This window comes from Silurus aristotelis (assembly GCF_946808225.1).
Source record: "Silurus aristotelis genome assembly, chromosome: 11".
Taxonomy (NCBI): domain Eukaryota; kingdom Metazoa; phylum Chordata; class Actinopteri; order Siluriformes; family Siluridae; genus Silurus; species Silurus aristotelis.
The window spans coordinates 12,977,017-12,999,400 of NC_139584.1; the positions used below are offsets into that span (position 1 = coordinate 12,977,017).

Consider the following 22,384-nt stretch of genomic DNA (forward strand, 5'->3'; position numbering starts at 1 on the left):
GATTTGTTTAAGGACTCAATCCCAAGCCCATAGTGGGACACAGATGACAGCCAGGAGGAATGAACGAACCATACAAAACCTGGAAGAAAGTTGTAAGCAAGAAGTTCAGAAAAATAGAAAAGAAAATAACCTGCATATAGCCTTTAGAATGGATGCAGCCACAGAGATGTAGACTATACAGCAGGACAAAGCTATTGCTATTGAATTGTTCTATTCAATGCTATTGAAAAGGTCCCCAATGTTATTGAAAGGTACCTAAAAAACAGTAAAGCTGTATGTGCTTATTTATCCCCAAAAAAGCATTTCAAGCAATTACTTTTTCATTTGAATGAAACCATACAGAAACATTTTCTTTGGACTGGAAACACACTGCTTTTTATATGTATTTTATCTATCAAAGATCAGACCTAGTTCATATATGCAACCTTTGTTACATTTTCCATTTCCATGTTCCATTTCTCTGGTGTACCTTTTGTGAGGGATTTGTTAAAAATTTACGAGTCAAGTCAAGTCAAGTTTATTTCTATAACGCTTTTCACAACAGACATTGTCTCAAAGCAGCTTTAAAGAATTTTAAGAGTTAAGGTGAATGGTGTGCATTTATCCCTGATGAGCAGCCGTGCCCGACTGTGGCAAGGAAAAACTCCCTTAGATGTTATGAGGAAGAAACCTTGAGAGGAACCAGACTCAAAATGGGAACCCATCCTCATTTGGGTGACATCAAGAGTGTGATTATAAATCTTTAAACAATACAGAACACTGGAGAGTGAGAACTAACATGAGCACTGGAATGTAAGATTCAGAGTAATGTTCTTTCTAAAGTCTTTTACAATCATTTGTTGTTATAAAACTAGGAGCTACTGAGCAACTCATAAATACCTCAACATTTGCGATCATCATAGATCCAACACCAGCTTCTCCATGCCAGTGCCTTTAAACACTCAAGGAGGTCCAATGTCCTAACTCCACATGAAGTGGGATCTGTACTTCTATTGCTCATCAGTGTTAAAAAAATTTACCAATATTTTCTCCAATATTTACCAATATTTTAATAACTGGGGAATTATATTTCGGAAGAAAAGTGTTCTTCCCTCTATTACATTTTTTTAGAGGCTTGTAGAATAGATTCCATGGCCCACCAAAGTTGTTTTTAGTGCCTATAAGTTCTCTTGGTTTTCCCCATATTAATAAATCGATTTTTTTATGTTTATAATTATTATATAAATTTGTATCTATTAAAAGTGTACATCATTATTTTATTTAGTTTTGGAAGTTGAAGGAATGATGGTGGATATTTTAAGTTTAATTTCAATGGAATAATTTTCTTACTTATCAGAATTACTATAAACAATTCATCTGTGTCTGGAACAGAAAGTCACAGGTATCCAAACATGGCACAGTGTTTGCATGGAAAAAATTGCGATAACACAAAATATCACACAAACTTTGGACCAGACATCATTGTTTAAAATAGATTAGATTTTGAATCTAATATCTCGACTTCCCCACACGCAGATATAATATTCTTTATTGTTTGATTAATCAAATTTTTTTACATAATCAGCATGTATGAAATAAATATCTAAAATATAACACATTTTACTAGACCAGTTGTTACGATAATGTATTTATGTATACCTCTGAATTGTTGTAATATTTTTATTAGCTGTATAGCTTCTAAATATAGATATAAACCTGTTATCAACATTTTTTATAATTCATTATTTTTATCTATATCTTTATGTATTCAGTTACCACAGTTAGGAGAGGAGCCAGTAACCTTGATGAAAAAAAGTTCATGTTTCAAGATACAGCCAAAAAATATCTGAAAAAAAAAACCACACATATGAAAACAATTCCAATGATATACACCAAGATATTCCTCACCTAATCATTCTTTTATCAGTCTGATATGGAAAAGTAAAGGAAAGAGGCTGCATATAAAGCATTGGGGCTCTCTCTGTGTTTTACTTTATACGGCTTCAGTGAAAAAATGAAACAGATTCTGATCCTGTGTGTGTGTGTGGCACTCTCGCAGTGCATTCGGTAAGACTTGACCTTTTTTTTAATTAGTATTTAGTATTAGTTTTTAGTATTTTTTATAAAGTATTATACATAAATGTCAGGACAGAATTTAGTGCTATAATTTAAAATTTTACAAGACATTTAAATTTAACATTTATATGTCACTAATGAGGACAATAATGCATTTTACCCATGCATTGATTATATATATGAATGCAGCACTTATCTTTTGTTAACTATGCTTAGTAATTTATATTTAACTGATTAATCTTATAATAATTTATGTTACAGGGTGCCACTGATCAAGGGCAAAACTGCACGTCAGAGACTGCAGGAGAAAGGTCTATGGGAGGAATACAGGAAGAAAAATCCTTATGTCCCCTGGATCAAGTTTGTTCAGACTGGTCAGGAGTCGATGACCAACGATGCTGATGTATGTTAACCAGACCCGCGTTTTAATTAGGATTTACAGTATATTTTATATGCATATTGTAAAAGAATATCATTTTTCTTTTACGTATAAAATATATTTCATACAACATCCACTAAAAAACAGATGTTTTAATATCCCTCTATTCTTGTACCTTTTAGCTTTCCTACTATGGTGTGATCAGCATTGGAACTCCTCCTCAGTCCTTCAATGTTCTTATGGACACAGGCTCATCTAATCTGTGGGTGCCATCTGTCTATTGTTCAAGCCAATCCTGTCGTGAGTATTATAAACTGTTAAATATCTAAAAATCTCTTCATGAAATCCATCCTACTTAATAGAGTTAGTTTTAATGTATGTCCATAATGTGTAAAACTAGAGCATGCGTTTTTTTCTTTCTTTAGAGGGCCACAATATGTTCAATCCACAGCAGTCCAGCACTTTCCAGAGCACCAATCAGTCTATTTCTGTTCAATATGGCACAGGCAGCATGACCGGTTACATGGGATATGACACTGTGACGGTAGTTAGAACCTTACTTTCTAATATATAATATACATTTATTTATTTATTTACAACATTTAAAAAAAAAAAAAAAAATTCATACGGAAACTTTTATTTAATTGTTTATCATTCTTTACCTGCTTTTCAACTCTTTCTGAACATTAACCTAAATAACATTTCAAGACTGGCTATTTCCTTATAGTCAATGCTCCATAACAGAATGCTATGTTACCAGTGAGTGACTCCTTAGCTTTTGTGCTGTAGGTTGGTGGAATCTCAGTGCAAAATCAGATCTTTGGATTGAGTGAGACTGAAGCACCTTTCATGGGGACCATGACATGGGATGGCATTATGGGTCTGGCCTACCAAGCCATTTCCTCTGATAGTGCCACTCCTGTCTTTGACAACATGATGAGTCAGAACTTGGTTGCCGAAGATGTCTTCTCAGTCTACCTAAGCAGCAAGTATGCTAAAGCCTCTTCCTAAAAAAAACAAACTCTTCCTGAAACACTTAAATTAGCACTTTCCAAGTTTGTTTTTAAAAAATCAAAAGTTGTAGTCTGATTTATCTTAAGTAATCTAGCGTACCAGTGTAGATGTATTCATTGGTAGAGACTCAAATAACTTTTGTACGTCGCTCTGGACAAGGGTGTCTGCTAAATGCCACAAATGTTCATGTGAATGTAAAAGCCTTAAAACTGCTTTTTTTCTATCACTTCATTTGAAAAGTTCTTTGAAACTTCTACCAAATTGTAAAAAAAAATGATGTTGTTTAATGCGCTGCTAAGTTTGTTTTGAGAACGTGAACTGGGTCTGTGTCAACATTGTAGCGAGCAACAGGGCAGCATGTTGTTCCTGGGAGAGATTGACCCCTCCTACTACACTGGCAGCATCTACTGGATCCCTCTTTCCTCTGAGAGCTACTACCAGGTCACTATGGACAGGTAATTAGCAGCATGCTATAAACAGCTCTATACTGAATCCTAGATTCATTTTAAATAATATTTCCATAAAGTCCTTTAGCCTGCAAAGTCTGGTACTTTGGCAGTGCAGTTCTTCTCATTTTTACTCTACACTTCCTGTGCTTATTTTGTTTTTGATTAAAACGTTTGTTAAATCACAACAAAATAAATCATCAGTAAGTTGCACTGGTCTTTTGCAGCATTACCATTAATGGACAGGTTGTTGCTTGTAATGGTGGTTGTCAAGCTATTGTTGATACCGGAACTTCCTATATCGTTGGACCAAGCAGTGATGTTAGCAACCTGAATGCCTATCTTGGAGCCCAGACAGACCAATATGGAGATGTGAGTGGATGTACAGTATAACTATACTAACTAATAAAAAATAAAAATAAAAACATTTATTGACAATACCGATTTACATTTTTTTTAAATGCAGTCAGTTGTGAGCTGCAACAGTATCCAGAGCATGCCTTCAGTTACCTTCACCTTGAATGGCTATGCCTTCTCCCTCCCTCCATCCTCCTTTGTCAGTCAGGTCTGTACACCTCTTTTTTTGACTTAAATACTTAAACTGTGTGAGAAACTGTACAAAAAGTGTTTAACCAATTTAGTCAGAACACAAAGACATATGAATATGTAGATAAGTAATTCCACCACTTTATTTTATTTCTAGGGCAACAGTGGCTGCATGACAGGTTTCTCAGGTGGCAACTTTGGAAGCAGCTTCTCCTGGATTTTGGGTGATGTTTTCATCAGAAATTGGTACACCATCTTTAACAGGGCAAATAACACTGTTGGCCTGGCTTCACTGTCTTAAAAACTAACGACACTGTGGATTCAATAACAAACCTTTATGTGTGTCTTATGTGAAAACATGCAAAAGATAAAACTAAAGTGATACTCGATTAAATAAAAATATTATCATTACAAATCAACCTGTTTGTGTTACTGCTTTATTATTTTATTGACAAGGCAGATTGATAATAACTGGATCCATTTGCAGATAAGGATCAGGTGAATTGAGTAAAAAAATGTCCATTTTAAGGTCAAGATGTACAGTATAGTATATCATATTATGAATTTGCAGGAAGCTGAGAAAAAAAATGCAATTGTCTATTTATTTGTAGACCCATGATCACATATATAACCTACCACTCAATAGTTCCAGTCTTAGTTTAGTGTTTATTGCACTTGTAAATGTTCTCTACACTAATATACACTACTGAATCGTCCATTGTCTTCCTAACCACACTGGATTAGCTACTTGAATTGCCAGCATGACACATTATCATGTGTATTATCCTTCTTTATTAAAAAGTGAAAAAAAGTGCCTGTTCTTGAATAATATTATCTTTATTGATCATACACAGTAAGGTACAAAAGACTGAGACCACATAAAAAACAAAAATCTGGGATTGTCAAAAATTGGAACTAAACAGGTTTTAGAATTAAAAAATTTTTTTAAACAAAGGAAGAATATTTTTATTTTATTAAATTATTAAATGATTTTAATATTCACTATTCTGCACTATTTCCAATTTCCTAAACAACTGTAAGCAAATTTGTAACCTTGAGCATGTATTCAGGTGTCACTAGATCGTTATTGGAGCAAAAAAGGAACACTTATCAAATACTTAGAAATCATCAAACTTAATTTAAGCAAAAGCAAAGATTGCAATGCACATACACACAAGTGAATACTAGAAAAATACTAGGAGGAAAAAATAAATAATAATAATTATATATATATATATATATATATATATATATATATATATATATATATATATATATATATATATATATATATATATATATATTTTTTTTTTTTTTTTTTTTAATATATATATATATATATTTATATTTATTTATTAACCACTTTAAAACGTATTGATTATGTTTTACACTGATCATAAAACTCTTGATATTGTAGCATACTCTACACTGTCCTGTGTTTTCACTGCATTGTCTGAATCAGAGTTTGAGTTGTGGATGTTCAGGTTCTCATATATGTTAGAAGTTTTGTGATGGCACTTGAAGTCCACTGTGGTGTAGACGAGCTCTTGTGGTGGGTGCTGCAAAATGGCAAAGGCAGGGAAATCAGAACTTTTACAAATAACCCATAATGATGATTCACAATTTGTAGTCATGTGAGTGATATATACTGGTGTTTAAAACACACTGCATTTGTCCTAGGCATGTGAGGATGAGTCAATTACATGAGTCAGGTCTTACTTGTGTGATGTTGGGTGAACTAGGGATGTTTGAACCACATTTATCTGAAATCACAGAAAACACCGTGTTAAGGAATATGATTTCCTGACTATCTGTAAAGTGATTGGATCTTAATCTTTACCTTTTGATTTCCTTTTGTAGTAGAACACAGTCAGTGTGATGAACAGAATGAGAATGATGACCACAACACAAGAAATGGCCCCCAGTGTGAATTTCGAGCTCCATTTGTTGCTGAATGGCAAACAAGAACGGAAAAGTAAAACTAGAGTTGAATGATGCCACATGATTTACACATCCATATGCTATGAATATTAATAAGTTGTGTTTGAGCTTACCTAGATTCCTCCAGGTGTTTCTCTAAAAGTTGGTGTGCTGAGCGGACTGGTGAGGTAGTGGATTTTGGCAAGGCTAGTGTTGGGTTCAGTACAGGCTTACTCTCTGAATCATTGTGCAAGAACAATAACAAAGGTAATAGTTCTATAGCATTCAACGCAAAATACAAATTGTTTTGTTTCATTTTAACTGCAAACATCCTATTGTAGCCAATTTCTTAGAAAGAAATAGTTATTGCATAACTATGCAACAAATTGCCACAGATCATCTGATTCAAATCAAGTAAATAAGGCCTTACCCGTGATATCGACTTGAAAATCCATGTGGATGGAAGGTGTTTGGACCACAAAACAGCGGTACATCCCAGCATCCATTTTACGCAGATTCCAAATTTGTACATCAAAAGTTCCAGAGTACTGATAGGTTTCTATTCTTCCTTTGTAAGCATTAGAAACAAATCCCCTGCTAGTCACAAATGCTAGGCACCTTTGGTTGCTGAACTTACAACAGGATTTCTGATAGTTATTGTAATTTGGATGAAACACAAATCTTAAAAGTATTCCTCCAGTCTCCTGATGTAGTTGTCCTTCTGTTGGATTTATACCTAAAGAAACAGACATTGTAGACATCCGGTTTGATTTTTGTAAATAAATTTATTCTTTTAAAATAAAACAAAAGGCACCTTCTCACCGTTTGTGAAACAAAACAGGAAAAAGTAGAAAAGCTTCATGTCAACTCCACACTCTCACAGGCTTCCTCAGAAAGCCAGGATGATTTTGCTCAGTCACTGAAATGAGGAACTGCACTTATGGTGTTGAATAGGTTTGAGAAGAAAAAAAAAAAACCCACTTTCATCATAATCTATTTGTCAACCTCTGGCAATCCCTTGGGTAACACACTTTGACCTATATAGTATTATGCATTGAAGAATCACTTATAATAATTCCAGTCTTGCATAATTATTTTCAACATTTTTTAGAATGCAAACACTGTAAAACTGCAGTCCTGTAGAACTTAGTTATATATAAAAGGAATGACACATAACTAACATACCAATAAGAATATAAAATTAGCACATTAAGTCAGAAAAACACGAATAGCAACAATTTAATAGATACTCATACAAATAAAGTAGATTGGTTGTGGTATTTATGTGGTATTGGCTTTATTAATGTCAAAGCAAAAACCCTAAATGGAAACAATATACATAAAAAACATAATTGAAACAGGAAATAAAGGCTACTATTTCAGAACATTGTTTAAGAGAAACATAGACCTACACCAGACTTCCAAAGTACATATGCAGTACCACCAGTAGTCATTATCCTCTTATTCCACATACCAAGCAAATCATAAATACCTAACTTCATATGTTTTGTTTTTTTACAAAGCAGAATAGTGACCGCACAGCAAGATAAATCATTTTAAATAATTATGCCTTGATTTGCTTTTAGTTTCCACGATTGTAATTTCGTAATTCTGTATCTTTCTATAATTGTATTTTACATAATATACAAAAACCACAAAATATTGGTTTGCACACTGCCTTTCCTTTATGTAAAGTAACTAAGTTGTTACTTTGTGCTCCAAGGCACTGCGAAAGTCTTTATTCCCCTGCAAAGGTGATGACATCATATTGGATGCCCTGCTGCTGCATCTGCTCCAGCTGTTCAGGTGTGGCCTCTGTGTACACAGTCTGAGCTTGGGCCATGGCTGCATCCGCTACAGCTAGAAACAGAAAAACACTATTTTAATCACCACCAGGTCTGTTCTTCATGAAATTCTGTATCATTTCATATTCCCTCTTTGTAGAAAAAAAAAGTAGAAATGATTATAAAGTGGCTTATTTGTCTTAAAGTGTCTTATTTACAGTTGCCTTGGGAGCCAAGCAATAGTTTATTTTTTTTAAATAGCGGTCGATTTTAACATAAGATACTACTGAATCTTGATACCTTCAAATAAAAAGGGCAGTGGTGTCGAAACATTTTCTATGCTATTGAAGTAGCGAGCAGGATTCTGTTTTTTAAGGAATGTGCATGTGTGAGTTTAGTAACTATGCAAATAGTATTTGTATTAAATGTAATTAATATCTATTGATTATATAAAATTGATTATATAAATTAGTTCAAAAACAAGTTTCCTCCGAGGATTTGTACTGATACCGAGTCCTGTTGTCTTGTCATGTGTTCAGTTCAAGCTTTATGACTATAGTGAATAGGCAAAATATTTTTGTACCCATTTAGCTATGTCTAATATTTAGATTTTAAAACATAATAAGATCATGTTTTTTACTTTTAAGCTCTGCTAATGTGTTAATGGATATTGTACAGGTATAGGAGGTCAATGTGTCCAAAGATATAACAACCCCTGATTTTCAATATTTTTCATCAGTATTCTTTTCAGTGCCATTCTGACATTAGCCTACAGAATCTGCTCTGCTTAGTAGTAAAGTGTGTTGGTTTGACCATAGGGATTTACCCCCATGAATTTGTAATGATTTTACTTAAACAATGAAAGCAGGTAGAAAAAGGTCATACCGGTGACAGCGGAGTGGGCGGCAGCTTCCAGATCCTCAGGGCTCACTATTTGTTGCTCAGTGCTGATAGGGAAGTACTGGATTTGTCCATTGTGTGTCACAGCAATCTGCTTACATATATTCACAAGACAGCACATGAGGTGCACAGATACTTCCATTAAATCTTTACCATAAATTTACAACTACAGTCTGTAACAAAAGTGTGCTGATGTTGAGTTTGTTTCACACCTGCTGTTCCTGTAGGAGTGTCCCATCATGTTCATACTGGATATGAGCAATCTGGCCATCCTCCATCTGAGGAATGAAAAAGACATTTTTTACAACTAATCCGGTACAACTAATCTTTTTTATTATTTTTTGTATTTATTTTACACATTTCATTGATTGTCACAGCAGTATATAAATTTAGTAGATTTAGGAGCATAACTGAAGGTATGGTTGAATTGAGACCTATAATAAACTGCATGCTGACCTGAATGTGGTTGCCATTGGATACAACGACATATTCCTGTGGGATCAAGTGCTGAACACTGTCTTGTGAGATTATGTATTGAACCTGAAAGATAGAGAGAAGAGAATAATATTACTTACATAAAGCAGCCATTGAGACACATGATGTTTAAAAAAAATTGTGTAGATTCAACATATAAGTTATACACCTAAAAAACAACATTCCCATATTCTCCAATTTTCTATTCAGTTTAAATCTTTTCCTTTTTTCCCCCCATTACCAATAATGGCAATTGCCTCATTTTTTAAATAGTCATTGAATCAGAGATTATTTGAAGTATTATGCATCACCCACATGATAAAAAAAAGGCCTTTATGGGAATAAAAAGGCACTGCTCATGAAAATAGTCACCGTTTTATAATCATTTTTAAGTGACATTTTACTTAATACAGTCTTCTGACATTCATGATGTCTTGGGTATATTAAAACCTTAGTTTCAAAAATGTTAATAAAAACAGAATGCAATTATGTAAAAATCTCATAAACCCAGATTTTATTCACAATAGAACATAGAAAACAGAGAAAATGTTTAAACTGATGAACTGTATCATTTTAAGGGGGAAAAAAAGGTAACAACAGTCTGTATACATTTGGGAACTGAGGTGACCAGTTGTTATATTTTTACGAGAGGAATGTTGTCCTATTCGTGTCTGATACAGGATTTTAGCTAATCAACATTCCTGGGTTCTCTTTGTTTTTATAATTATGTGCCAAATGTTATCAATTGGAGGAAGGTCTGGACTGCAGGAAGGTCAGTTTAGCACCTGGACTCTTCTACACCGAAGACATACTGTTGTGATAGATGCAGTATACGATCCAGCAATGTCTTGCTAAAATAAGTGTTCCATGAAAAAGACCTTGTTCTGGATTAAAGCATATGTTGCTCTAAAACCTGTATATACCTTTCAGCATTAAAAGGTGCCTTTCCAAATGTGAAAGCTGCCTTCTCTATAAGCACTAATGCACCCATGTACCGACACAGGTTTTTCAACTGATCGCTGAGAACAAGCCTTAATGTGCCTCTCCTCTTTATTATGGAGGATATGGAATCCACGGAATCCAAAAAAGAACATATAGGACATTTAAAATACACTTTGGCCCAGAGAAGACAGCAGTGTTTCTGGATCATGTTCATACATGGCTTCTTCTTTGCATGGTAGAGTTTTACCCTGCATTTGTGGATGACAAAGTTTTTACAGACAATTATTTCTGAAGGTGTTTGTACCTATGCAGTCATTTCCATTACAGAATCATGTTCGGTGCAACCGGAGGGCCTAAAGATCATGGGCATCCGGTATTGATTTTTTGCCCTTGTCCCTTACAGAGATTTCTCTAGATTCGCTGAATCGTTTGATATGTTCCACAATTTCAATGGTATACAATTTGTAGACATTTTTTTTTTCACAGATCGTTGGAACCCTTCCAATCTTTACTTCTGTGAACTGTTGCCAATTAACATAATTAATTACACAATTACGCAACACTTTATTTTCCATTCTTTCACTGCCCCCATCTTAACTTTTTTGAGATGTGTTGTGGCCATCAACTTTAGCATATAATTAATTATTAATAATATTATCTGTTAAAGCATCTTATATGTTTGCTAATATGTTCTACTTTGAATAAAATATGGACTTTTGAGATTCGGCAATCATTGCTTTTTGTTTGTATTTACTTTTTTACACAGCATCCCAATTGTAGATCGGGGGTTGTATAACAATACAAACCTTTTTTTGATAAGTGTGCCAAAGACCTGATATAATATTGCCTATATTCTTTTCATAAGGTCTGGTAGCAATCCCCCAGGGGTACAGGATACATCATAAACTGTATCGATATACATTAATAAAAAAAGTCACCTCTGTCACCTGATTATCTGCTGTCATTAAGTGTTGCACTGTCTGGCCATCAACTGTAGTTATCTGCTGAATGTATGTAGCATCCTCCTGACAAGAAAATAATTGATAAAAATGAATATTTCATCCCATAACAAACACCATGAGTGGATTAGTAATAAATATAGCCCAGTACCTGGTCAGAGAGAGGTTGTTCCTGGGCCACTATTATGTGCTCCTGTCCTAAGGCCTGCTGCAACTGCTCTGGACTAATCACAGTCTGACCTGCCTGCAATGCTTTCACACAAAAACATATTTAAAATAAATAAATAAATAAACCTAATGACAAGACTATGACCAGACTTGTCATATGAACTTACTCTGTAGTGTAGCCAAGGCCTCCTCATCACTGTTCACTATAATAGTCTGTTGGGAGCTGCTAGATCTAGGCTTGCGAGGCGGAGGGTCCTGCGTGTGCAGCCTCTCCATGTGGAACTTCAGATGGCCATTCCGGTTAAACCTGAGCCAAACACATACGCAAGTTTTTAAGAATTTTTTTGTATTTGCAGTTTCTTATAGAGTGGTATAGCTCAGGTCATAAGCAGACAAAGTAAAGGTTTTAAGAAATTTTGAGCTGTCCCTGGATAAACATTGCTCCTTGTGTAAGGAGGAAAACTTTAAAAGGATGAACCTTTAGTCATTAATTTTATATATATTTCATTCATCTTTGGTAGTCACTTTGGACCTGGAGCCTATTCTGGAAACAGCAATGCATTACTGTAAGACAAAAATGCACTTTGGATGGGACAGCTGGTTATTGTAGATCACATTACACACACACAAATAATCCAGAAGCAGGGTTTGGTAGGTGAGAAAAAGACAGAAAACCCAGAGGAAATCTACTTAACAAAAAAAAAGAAACTTTGTGTCACAGTAAGATCCTGTTTCTCACCTCTGTCCACAGACTTCACACGAGAAAGGCTTCTCATTGGTGTGTGTCATCATATGGCGTCGCAGGTCTTTCTTGTTTTTAGAGGCAAAGCTGCAATTGGTGCATTTGTGAGGACGAAGGTAGGCGTGCATTGACATATGAGTCTAGAAATAAAAAAATTGTATTATGTTTGTGGTAATAAAGGATCAAGCTTGTTTGTTCTCTTCTACACCTAAACAACCTAAACTGAAACATTAATGTTTTTACAAGAGCACTGTCTACCTTAACCTCTGGCCATGACGTAGAAGAAAATTCACAATCTGGACATTTAAAAGTGTTGGGGTCCAGGTGCGCCCTCTTGTGGTTCTCCATGTCGGAGCGGCCGTGAAAAGTCTCCATGCAGACCCGACAGCAGAAGCGTTTGGTGTTGAGCTGCTGGGGCTGGGAAGATGAACTCTGGGATGGAGAGCCTGGGGCTTCACTGCTTAGCTATAGAAGAGAATTGCGCACATTTAGGCATAGAGCACTGACTGCACAAACATGCTTTATAAAAGTATATCATAAACACATCAGTATACTACTTGCATTTACTTTTCAACTAAGGCTTGCAGAATAACCTTTATTTAGGCATATATATAAAAAAAAAAAAAAAAAAAAAAAAAAAAAAAACACAAAAAAAACACAAACAAGCTGTAATGCTTACCTCCACTTGCTGAAGCACACCATCAGTCAAACTGGAGCTCAGGTAGAACTTCTCTTTGTGTTCTTTCAATGGTGTTGAGAGAGACACCGACTCGTTGTTTACCTCCATGGTTTGATCATCAGCTGAGCTCTCCTCTGCACTGCAGCCACACACACATAAACAAGCTTAGAAATAATCAAAAGTCATAATGTACACAGGGGCTATTTTCAACTATGTGATAACATTGAATAAATGACTTTCTATAATGTGGGTGATGCTGGCAGCGCAAAATCATTAATACCTATAAGCAGTAGTGTGAATCTCCTCAGAAGCCTGTTCCACAACACTAAATTCTCTGGCAGTTTCGTAGGCGCTGATGGCAATCTGTGCAAACTCCTGTTCACCTTCTGCTGCCTCCTCCTGTGTCAGCGGTTCCTCCTGAGTCAGCGCCTCCTGCACGAGGGTCTCCCCATTCTCTGACACGTGATAGGTCACCACATTCTGTGGCTGCAGGGATGAGTCTTGACCTGCTGACTCCGCTTCCACCCAAGAACCGGCCTCGAGTGTCTTGCCATCTGATTTCAGCACCGCGACCTGAAAAGAGAATGAATAAAAATGAAACAAAAGGAGCTGCAAAGGCCTATTTGAATCTCTCAAAGATTCTAAAACATGTAGTTACTTTTTACATAAAAAAAACCCAAAACAAATCAAACTCCAAAATTGCGGTACCTGGAGAGAGTTTCCAACTAACTCTCGTGCATTGCTCATGTTTAGGAGCAGGTCCAGTGCGTTCTGTGCAGACAGATCTGACGACTGACCTACAATGTTTAAAATAATAGAAAATGACTCATCAATGCAATTATGGTACATTTACAGTATGGAGTAATGAAAGTTGTGGAACAGCAGATGCTATTTAGACCTTGTTCGTAAATGATAGTGGTGTTTCCCAGTTCATCCTGTGATACTGATGCATTCCCTATTGGCTCCATGGTTTGAAGGGTTAAAGGATTTACGGTTACCTGAGCAACAATAATTAGGGAGAGTGGTGAATACTTCAAAAACATACTAATAGAAAATATACAGTGCAGTTCAATAAAATGTTCAGTAAAAGTGTCATAAAATGTTGATTATCAGAATAGTCCAGACAGTACTTTAGACTGTCAGTCATTTTTATAGAACCAACATACAAGATTTGTTTATTGCAGATGCTCACAAACAGATTTCAAAATAGTGGTATTGTTAATATGGTGAAGTGTTTTTTAAAGAGATTAAAACATTGTTAGAATACAGTGTCAGCACAAACACCATTTAGAGTTTATCTGGGGACTCACAATGGTGCTCCCTAGTGTCTGGCTCTCGTGCTGTTGTTTGAGAGCCTCTATCTGCTGCAGTGTGAAGAAGGGCTTCCTGCGTCTCCTCTCTGGCTCTTCGGGATTGGACTCACACCACTTTTCAAAGGCCTCAGGGTGACGGCACTGCATGTGTAACCGCAGGTTCTTCTTATGCTTGGTCATGAAGTGGCACATGTCACAGCAGAATGGCTTCTCTCCTGCAGATCACACAGAAATCAATAGATGTGACCTTAGATTTTTGCCAGAAATCACTAATTGTTAGACATTTTACCTTTAGACCAATCGTGGACTGATATCTTGGTTCATTAACTACGCTTTGGGTAAACTGAAAATTCTAAATATAATTTTAGTTTGAGCTATCGTATATGCATTACAGTGGCTACAGACAATTTGTGCTGAAATTAGCTAGCAAGCAAGTGAAACACGCTGCATTTGACTGCTACTCAATACAAGTGTCTGAACTCTAATATTTGAACATTACATTCAAAGAACCTCCTTCCTGCTCGAACTGCTCAATACTTCTCTACTGTATAAATGAGTTTATGGAAGTATTTAGATCAACCAAAGCAGTTTGCTATTCTAAGAATGCAAATACCGCGTAAAAATGAGATCACTCATGTTGGCAAGAACACACACTGTTAAGACAGTATACAGTTTTTTTTTTTTTTTTTTTTTTATCTCTATCTTGTACCTCACACTCGCCCACAAAAAGAAAAGGCTAATTCAAGAGTCCAGTTTACCCTTTCCATACCTAATTAATATTCAGTGTAGATCTCACTCACCAGTGTGTTTGATAGCAATGTGAGACACCAGGAAGTCCTCTTTGCTAGTGGAGTACTTGCAGTAGTCACATTTAAAAGGTTTGTCATTGGTGTGAGACAGCTGGTGGTTTAAAAGTTGCTTCTTATCGTTACAAGTGACTTCACAAAACTCGCATTTAAACCTGATGTTAAAAACACACAACAAAATATATTTATTTTACTATAGTTTACATTATAAAAAGCTTCAGATTAAAGCAGATTGCAGTCTGAAGTATGAAGATTCAGGAGTGGAGAAAAAAAAAAACACTTGAATGGCTACTTACAAGCTGTTTCCACAGTTTTGGATATGTGTGAGAAGATGCATTTTGAAAGTATATCGTTTCTTGAAAGATTTTCCACACTGCAAAGTGCACAGAATAAACGTAATTTCAGTCAGAAACTGCGAGGTTGATGACACATCATAGTTTATATAAATGAAAATGCTGCATGAGTAAGCCTTACATTTCCAGGTTGTTCTATGGACCAGTGGCAAATTAAAGTAAAAAACTTCTCAGTGAGTGCAGAGGTTTACATTCTGCAGCAGTCTGGATTGGATGTACACCATTCTTCTAAATTGTTTCCTTTACTAGATTTTTTTGTTGATTGTGCAAGGCATGTGCAACCAAATTATAATTGTTATTTAATTTATTACTGGTACGGTCTGCAATGTTCTAATGTCCAATTTGCAAATGAAATGGGTTCTGGTCCATTGTCTCATATTTATCTTTTGATCTCAAATCCCATTTAGAGCCCTCATTTATTTTTCAATCAGATAAGAGTTTTTCAAAATTTCCCCAAGTAAATTTTCTGTTACACAAAGGGAAATGAAGTACACATATCTTAGTGCACTCCAAAGTGATCTCACACACTTGTGTGCACCCGACTCACCAATTCTTGTACTCTCTTAAAGATAATATTTAAATGTCACACATTTTTGCTTATGTTTATACCTTGTCACACATGTGCGGTTTCTCTGAGCTGTGTGTCTTCATGTGCTGTGTGAGACGTTTCTGCATTGGGTAAACACGATGGCAGACTGGACAGGGGAACTCAGACACCTTTGGGGTCTGGGGAGAACCATCAAAAGACTGCCATCGTATTAAAAACTAATAGTGCCTTCAGATGTATGCAAATGTATATATAATTGTATGTACTTTGAACATAAAATAATAATAAAATCTCACACTGAGCATCAAATATCAACTCAACAAATGATCATTCTTACCAGGCCTGTCTTCTTACTCCTGTGCAAAAAAAAAAAAAAAAAAAAAAACGACGTTATAATAATAACAATAATAATAATTTCAAAACAAATAAATAATTACTAAAATCTTAAAATCAGAGATCAGTACACTACAATAATACTTCTGAAACCACAACTCTCTGTTCATCTGCATTTTAACGTTACTTCATTACTGGGAAACCTTACTTCTCTTTGTTGTGAACTGCAGAATGTCGGACAACGTCCTTCTTGTAGACACTTGAATAATCACAGACGTCACACTTAAAGGGTTTGGTACCTTGGTGGTTGAACATATGCTCCTGCAATACATGGAAAGAACGATGATAAAATAACCAAGTTACAGGTCTTTGTGATGGCTAAAAATCTGTCAGATAACCTCATTCAATTTTACCGTAGGAAACAATACCTAACCTATACCTGACAGGTACTTTTCAGCTTTTCATATTTAGCTGAGAAAAAAAAAAAAAAAAAAGCCTAAACAATTTTACCGGCTTACCTTAAGTGAAGACCAACGTTTACACCGGTAACTGCACTGCTGGCACTTGAAGCGCTCTGGATCGTTTCCCTCGTGCGAATCCACATGAAATCGGAGATCCTCTTGAGACAGAAAGCGTGACCCACAGATCCAGCAGTTGTGAGGTCTCAGCAGAGGCTTGAGGGATTTGTAGTACTTGCTACACATACAAAAATGATGAACACATTGTCACAAGTGATAGTATGCCATGTTCTGGCTGATGAATGAAATGTATATGCACTTTTACACTTGGTAAATGATGAATGAAAGGTACATTAGAGGAAACCTACTTTCTGTTAATATATTTTTTATATTTCTTGCGAAGAAAACGCCTTGATGGTCGTCCCCGCTTCCGTGGGAAAAACTCATCATCATCAGGGCCATTATTTGATGAGGGATCTTTGTTCTCTGAATCTGATTGGCTGACACCTTGCTCTACAGCACAACCATTAGATACAGAGGCAGCTCCATTCTCCAGCCCAGAGGAACTGGCCTCTTCAGGAGCTTGGGAGTCCATTGAAGTGCTTGTCTGAGGTCCTGACGCTGATGTTGCTGTGAAGTAGATTCATGTTTTGTTTTTTTTGTTAACTACAAAAACCCATTAAAAAAATGTGATAGCAAGGAGTACATAATAAGCTTGAGTCAATGGTCTCTAACGTGTGAACCTTTAAAAACAAAACAAAAAAAAAAAAGTTTTGCAACTTAAGGTAATGAATCAGCTTATTTATTGGGCCTTTTTTATGGTGCATGGCCATGATGAGGAAAACGCACTTACTTGTACATGTTTTTATATAATGAACAACTAACAAACAGCTTTTTTAAGTTTTGGTTCTAATAAATAATACATGTAATACAGAGGAGCACACAATCACTACCATTTTGTAATGTTGGTTTGTTAGTCACTGACCTGTGTAACTTTGGGGGAAGAGAAATTTACGTGGCGGGCCCACCATCCTGCGAGGTCGCTTTGAGTTAAAGGAAAAAGATGAAGAGCAAGAGGCAGATGCCGGTCTGTGTGTGGTCGGCCTGCTTCTCAGCTGATCATTCGCTGGGTTATAGTCACTGTCCTCTGTGTGTGTGTGGGGTGGAGGGAGTTGGGAGGGGCATCACTTAGGATAAATACATTTAACCAAATATAGTGCTTTGCACCAATACAATATCAATAAGAAAGGGAAAAAAAAAATTAACCTTCAGGATCATCAATGGCACCAGCATCTACGATGTCATCTTCATCTTCCTCTGGCAGCTCTTTCTTCATCTGTGCCCCCTGTTGTGCCAGTGTCTCAGATTTTCTTGGTCTTCCACGTCCTCGTTTTTTAGGAGGATTTCCTTTGTGGCAAACATTACAAAAACTTAAAGACATTTTAACGATTGCAACCAAGAGTAATTGCAAACATTGCATGCGTTCTTATGGGGTTTTTTTTGTCCCTTTCAGCATTCCGTTTAAATTTCTAAATCATGCTTCGATTTTTTTCATATTTTAACATAATTCTTTTCAATAAAGACAAACGGTAGAATTTGTGTCATGCTTAACAAAGAAGCCATATAGTTTAAAAAAAATGCAAATGTAAAAATGTAAATGCATAAAAAAAATGTGCTCCTCACCCTTAGGTTTAAAGTGCCGGTCTCTCATATGATTGATGAGAGTGTCTTTAGAAACACTCTTATATGGACACATCTTGCACTTAAACTGTTGCACAATGACCACCTCCATCATTTCTTCAAGCTCAGCCAGGTCAGGAGCCCTGTCCCCTGGCCCTGCCGCCACTCCGGACTCCGCCACAACACCATCGTCCTCCCTGGGTGCTGCCTCAGGCTCTGGAAGGGTTGCGTAAGTACCACTGCTGCTGATGTATGGCCCGGCTTGGCTATCACTGCATTCCATCTGCTCTTGTAGATGAGAGCCTGCTGTGTCAGCCAAGGAGTGCCGCACAGTGCCATCATCCACACTGCTGCTGTCGCTACATTCAACTGCATTGCTGCACTCGGCAACATAGCCTCTAAGCGCTTCCTCAGACTCGTCCACACCATAGTCTTCAAACTGGGACTGACCTGGATCACCCGTCTGATCTGGATCAGGCCGACTAATGCTGCTGCTGCTGCTGCTGCCATCCTCATGGTCAATGTAGTCTGAGTGGCCTGGCTGGTCAGGCTGCAGACTCTCTGATAAGTCGGCCTGATCTAAGCAGGTGGAAGTTGGCCCATCTGATAAGGTGTCAATAGTAAGGCGGCTACATAGTGCAGAGGAAGACATCTGTGCTACCATGGGAGCTCCTACAGAGAGAAAATATGTTATTTTGACAAAGGTTGAGGGTTAACAACAAAAAGACAGATAATGCTAAACACAACCTTATAATGATTTTTTTTTTTCTTCATGTGCTCACCATCATCAGGTCCTTGCAGAATCAGATACTGAGTGGTCTCTGCACTGTCGTCGTCTGCACTTGTTACTGCAATACAACCTGTAGAACAGAAAGATAAAAACCATTAAATAACTTGGAGAACATATTTGCTTTTGTTTTAAACCGAAAAGCTTAATATTGCGCTCTAGTGTAGAGTTAATATAATATGATAGACAAGTATTTTCCCACCATTCATTATATCAGGCCCAATGGTGGACTCGATTATTTTGTCAATAGCAGAGCCTAGGTCGGAAGAGGTGGAAGCTGTTGAGTCAGACACCATCATCCCTCCTTCGGATACAGCACTGGAGTGCACGAGGACCTGTGGTGACTCGGACACCAACACTGACTGGGTGACTGTGGACACGCTGGAGACACTGGTGGACTGTGCGACAGAGGAGGAGTCTGGGAGATGGACACCACGTACGTCTGTACTGGAGCTTGTCTCTGGGATAAACACCTATCACAACAACAAACCAGGGAGAATAAGAAACCACAAAAAATTTATTCATGTATATAACCAAATGACCTTAAACACTATACATTTTCGAATTAACTGACAACTCTTCCTACCACAAGGCCCTCAGAACTCTGTCCAACATGGCAGTCAGACTCAGGTGCGAGGGCTGGCAGTGTGGCTGTGTCACTACTGTCTGCAGACATCGCTTCGGAGGACTCCATTGCCATGCCGCTCTCGGATGGCTCCTCCATCCCTGAATGCCCCACATCGCTGCTGCTCTCCACCTCCATGTCCTCTGAATCCATCTCTGCTCTGGAGGAGAAATTGCATGTAGTTGTGTCTGACTATGAGCTTATGCCTATAACAGATCATGTGTATGTGTGAAACTGTAGGTTTTGTGAGCATTGCTTTGGCTTCATAGCTACCTGGATCACTAGCAAATGATGGTTAGTAAAGATTTATCTAGTATTTGCAATAGCTTATAAAATCTAATTCAGAGTAGATGACAAGTTTAAATGATTGATAGGTTGGTGACTTTTACCTACATTTAAATACTCTTTTTGTTTATTTTTTTTTTATTGGGGAAAAATATAATTTGTTCCATCTACAGTAAACGTTTTATCTTGGTCAGGGTCACAGTGCATATCCCAGGATATGCACTGTGGTAATATCCCAGGAACACTTGAATAGAGGCCCATGTATTCCCTGGATTGGGACACCGAAGTCAATGAAAGGGCAGTGTGCAGACACATTCACATCTAGGAATGGTTTATAGTAACCAATCTGCTTACTGTCACGTAGAACCATCGAAGCAAACCATAGACACAGGGAAAACATGCACAGAAATCATGTTCCACCAAAAATATATATTGGAATTTAAAATATGGAGTATTTCTAAACAATTCCTAAACTCAGATAAAGCTAAAGGAGAGAAAAGGGTCCAAATGAAACCTTCATTTATTAAAATAAAACGTGTGAGAAAAGGTTGAATTCTGCTTATGGGGACTTTCAAAGGAAAAAAAGAAAACTGTCGTTTCCCTCTGATTTCCCTCTTCGTATGGCCTTAGACACGAAGTTAAAACTACTAAATCAACTAGCAAGGAACGAATGGATAAATGTATGTTTGTCTGTTTTAAATTGCTTGATGGAGTCCAACTTTACCAGAGTCCAACATAACAAATACAAACCCTTTCACACTGTATATCATGAATTCATGCTAACTGGCTACGATTATGCACCGCAAACACTTTATCCGTGTTTATTTCATTTTGTGTTTTAATTTAATCCCATGTCGAAAAAATATGTTATCCCTCAGATACGTGATTTAATTCGCAATATCCTCTTCGCATTAGTGACAGAAGCACAACACACAGGGAGAGCGTTTCGTTCAGATAAAACGACTCAATATTCAAGGACTAGAAGGCCATATTTGTATTTAGCATTCCGAAACGTGAGGGAAAATATAAGTAACTCCTAATATAATTTAAAAGAATAGCTTTATTAATTTATAAACCATATAAGGGTGTACAATTCAGGCCAAACTGCGCCCACTCGTTGCAGCGTACTGGTTTTAAATGGGGGAAAAGCTGCCCTTCGTCCTGCCTGCAGCACGGCGCCATTTTAGAGCCTCGTTCTTTTCCACTCAGGCAGTGTGAGAAGCTGCTCAGGGACCTCGAGGGCCTACATGCGACACAGACCGTCCGAATTCTCCCCCTGAATGAAAACGAAGCGTAAACACGGCGACAAACTTCGGACGCCAGACATTTTACTTACTGTGAATGCGCTTCTTTTTTGTGTTCGTAGTCGCCGATGCTTCTAAATAAATAAGCCGATGGACGCGATCCTCGCTACCGCTTTCTAGTCGGGCGCCATCAGTATTTCCTCGCTTCCTGTTCCAGCTGACCGGATCCTATTTATCTGAGAGCTCAAGCTCCTCTCGGTGTCTCCTTATTTCAAATTAAACTTAAGAAAATATCATTCAGACTTCGTTTGCACAGACATGCAGTATAATAGCGCGCTGCCATTTTTTGAAAAAAAAGTAGCTTATTGTCAGATTTCAAAATGGTTTCTGACTTTTCCTCAGTTATCAATATACTGGAATACAGCAGAGTCTCTTAAACCATTTGTACGGGTCACTTAACAGTAAAGGCCCCTCAAGTACACATTTACTTACATTTTCATTAACACCAAAGTGCACAATTATATATATATATATATATATATATATATATATATATATATATATATATATAGTGTATATGTGTGTATATATATATATATATATATATATATATATATAGTGTATATGTGTGTATATATATATATATATATATATATATATATATATATATATATATATATATATATATATATAGATATATATATATATATATATATATATATATATATGTGTATGTGTATGTATATTCATTCTATTACAGCCACGGGGTTTTCAATGTGTTAGGAAACTTGCAGAATTTGTAACTTATCTGTAAATAGTTAATAGTTAAAATAATTAAGAGCGTTACTTAAACATTTCTTTAAAAAAAGTAGTAGTGCTGCCATGCATCTGCTATTTCACATAGCTTTTTTTTTTTTTTTTTAACATCAGGTACACAAGACAAGA

The 22,384-nt window shown here is 36.6% G+C and overlaps 3 protein-coding genes across 8 annotated transcripts; 1 reads left to right on the forward strand and 2 right to left on the reverse strand.

Moving 5' to 3' along the window:
* Positions 1-1,930: 1,930 nt before the first annotated feature.
* Positions 1,931-5,657, forward strand: LOC310733258 (pepsin A-like). Its single transcript, XM_083554324.1, has 9 exons — positions 1,931-2,046; positions 2,317-2,458; positions 2,617-2,734; positions 2,860-2,978; positions 3,224-3,423; positions 3,790-3,903; positions 4,122-4,266; positions 4,361-4,459; positions 4,598-5,657. Exons 1-9 carry the CDS (start codon positions 1,994-1,996, stop codon positions 4,739-4,741), a joined length of 1,134 nt encoding a protein of 377 aa, XP_083410450.1. The 5' UTR covers positions 1,931-1,993; the 3' UTR covers positions 4,742-5,657.
* Positions 5,658-5,780: 123 nt separating this feature from the next.
* LOC310733708 (uncharacterized protein) lies at positions 5,781-7,303 on the reverse strand. Its single transcript, XM_083555117.1, has 6 exons — positions 7,183-7,303; positions 6,791-7,096; positions 6,495-6,597; positions 6,281-6,390; positions 6,160-6,203; positions 5,781-5,999 (listed from the first exon to the last, which is right to left on the reverse strand). The coding sequence occupies exons 1-6, from the start codon at positions 7,220-7,222 to the stop codon at positions 5,835-5,837; spliced, it is 768 nt and encodes a 255-aa protein (XP_083411243.1). The 5' UTR covers positions 7,223-7,303; the 3' UTR covers positions 5,781-5,834.
* A 440-nt stretch (positions 7,304-7,743) lies between these two features.
* On the reverse strand, positions 7,744-21,809 carry LOC310732760 (zinc finger protein 335-like). 6 transcript variants are annotated; one of them, XM_083553400.1, is made up of 28 exons: positions 21,532-21,809; positions 19,872-20,065; positions 19,488-19,758; positions 19,281-19,358; positions 18,502-19,170; positions 18,085-18,225; positions 17,804-17,965; positions 17,187-17,448; positions 16,879-17,056; positions 16,569-16,681; positions 16,365-16,383; positions 16,090-16,206; positions 15,424-15,500; positions 15,122-15,282; positions 14,319-14,536; positions 13,907-14,006; positions 13,717-13,805; positions 13,289-13,581; positions 13,009-13,147; positions 12,588-12,794; positions 12,327-12,469; positions 11,755-11,894; positions 11,571-11,671; positions 11,408-11,485; positions 9,501-9,584; positions 9,257-9,322; positions 9,030-9,135; positions 7,744-8,220 (listed from the first exon to the last, which is right to left on the reverse strand). In XM_083553400.1, exons 2-28 carry the CDS (start codon positions 20,061-20,063, stop codon positions 8,099-8,101), a joined length of 4,326 nt encoding a protein of 1,441 aa, XP_083409526.1. In that variant the 5' UTR covers positions 20,064-20,065; positions 21,532-21,809; the 3' UTR covers positions 7,744-8,098. The 6 variants fall into 6 exon arrangements, with proteins under 6 accessions (XP_083409526.1, XP_083409524.1, XP_083409525.1 ...); XM_083553398.1 differs by having other exon boundaries at positions 11,399-11,485; XM_083553399.1 differs by having other exon boundaries at positions 19,872-20,070.
* Positions 21,810-22,384: the final 575 nt, after the last annotated feature.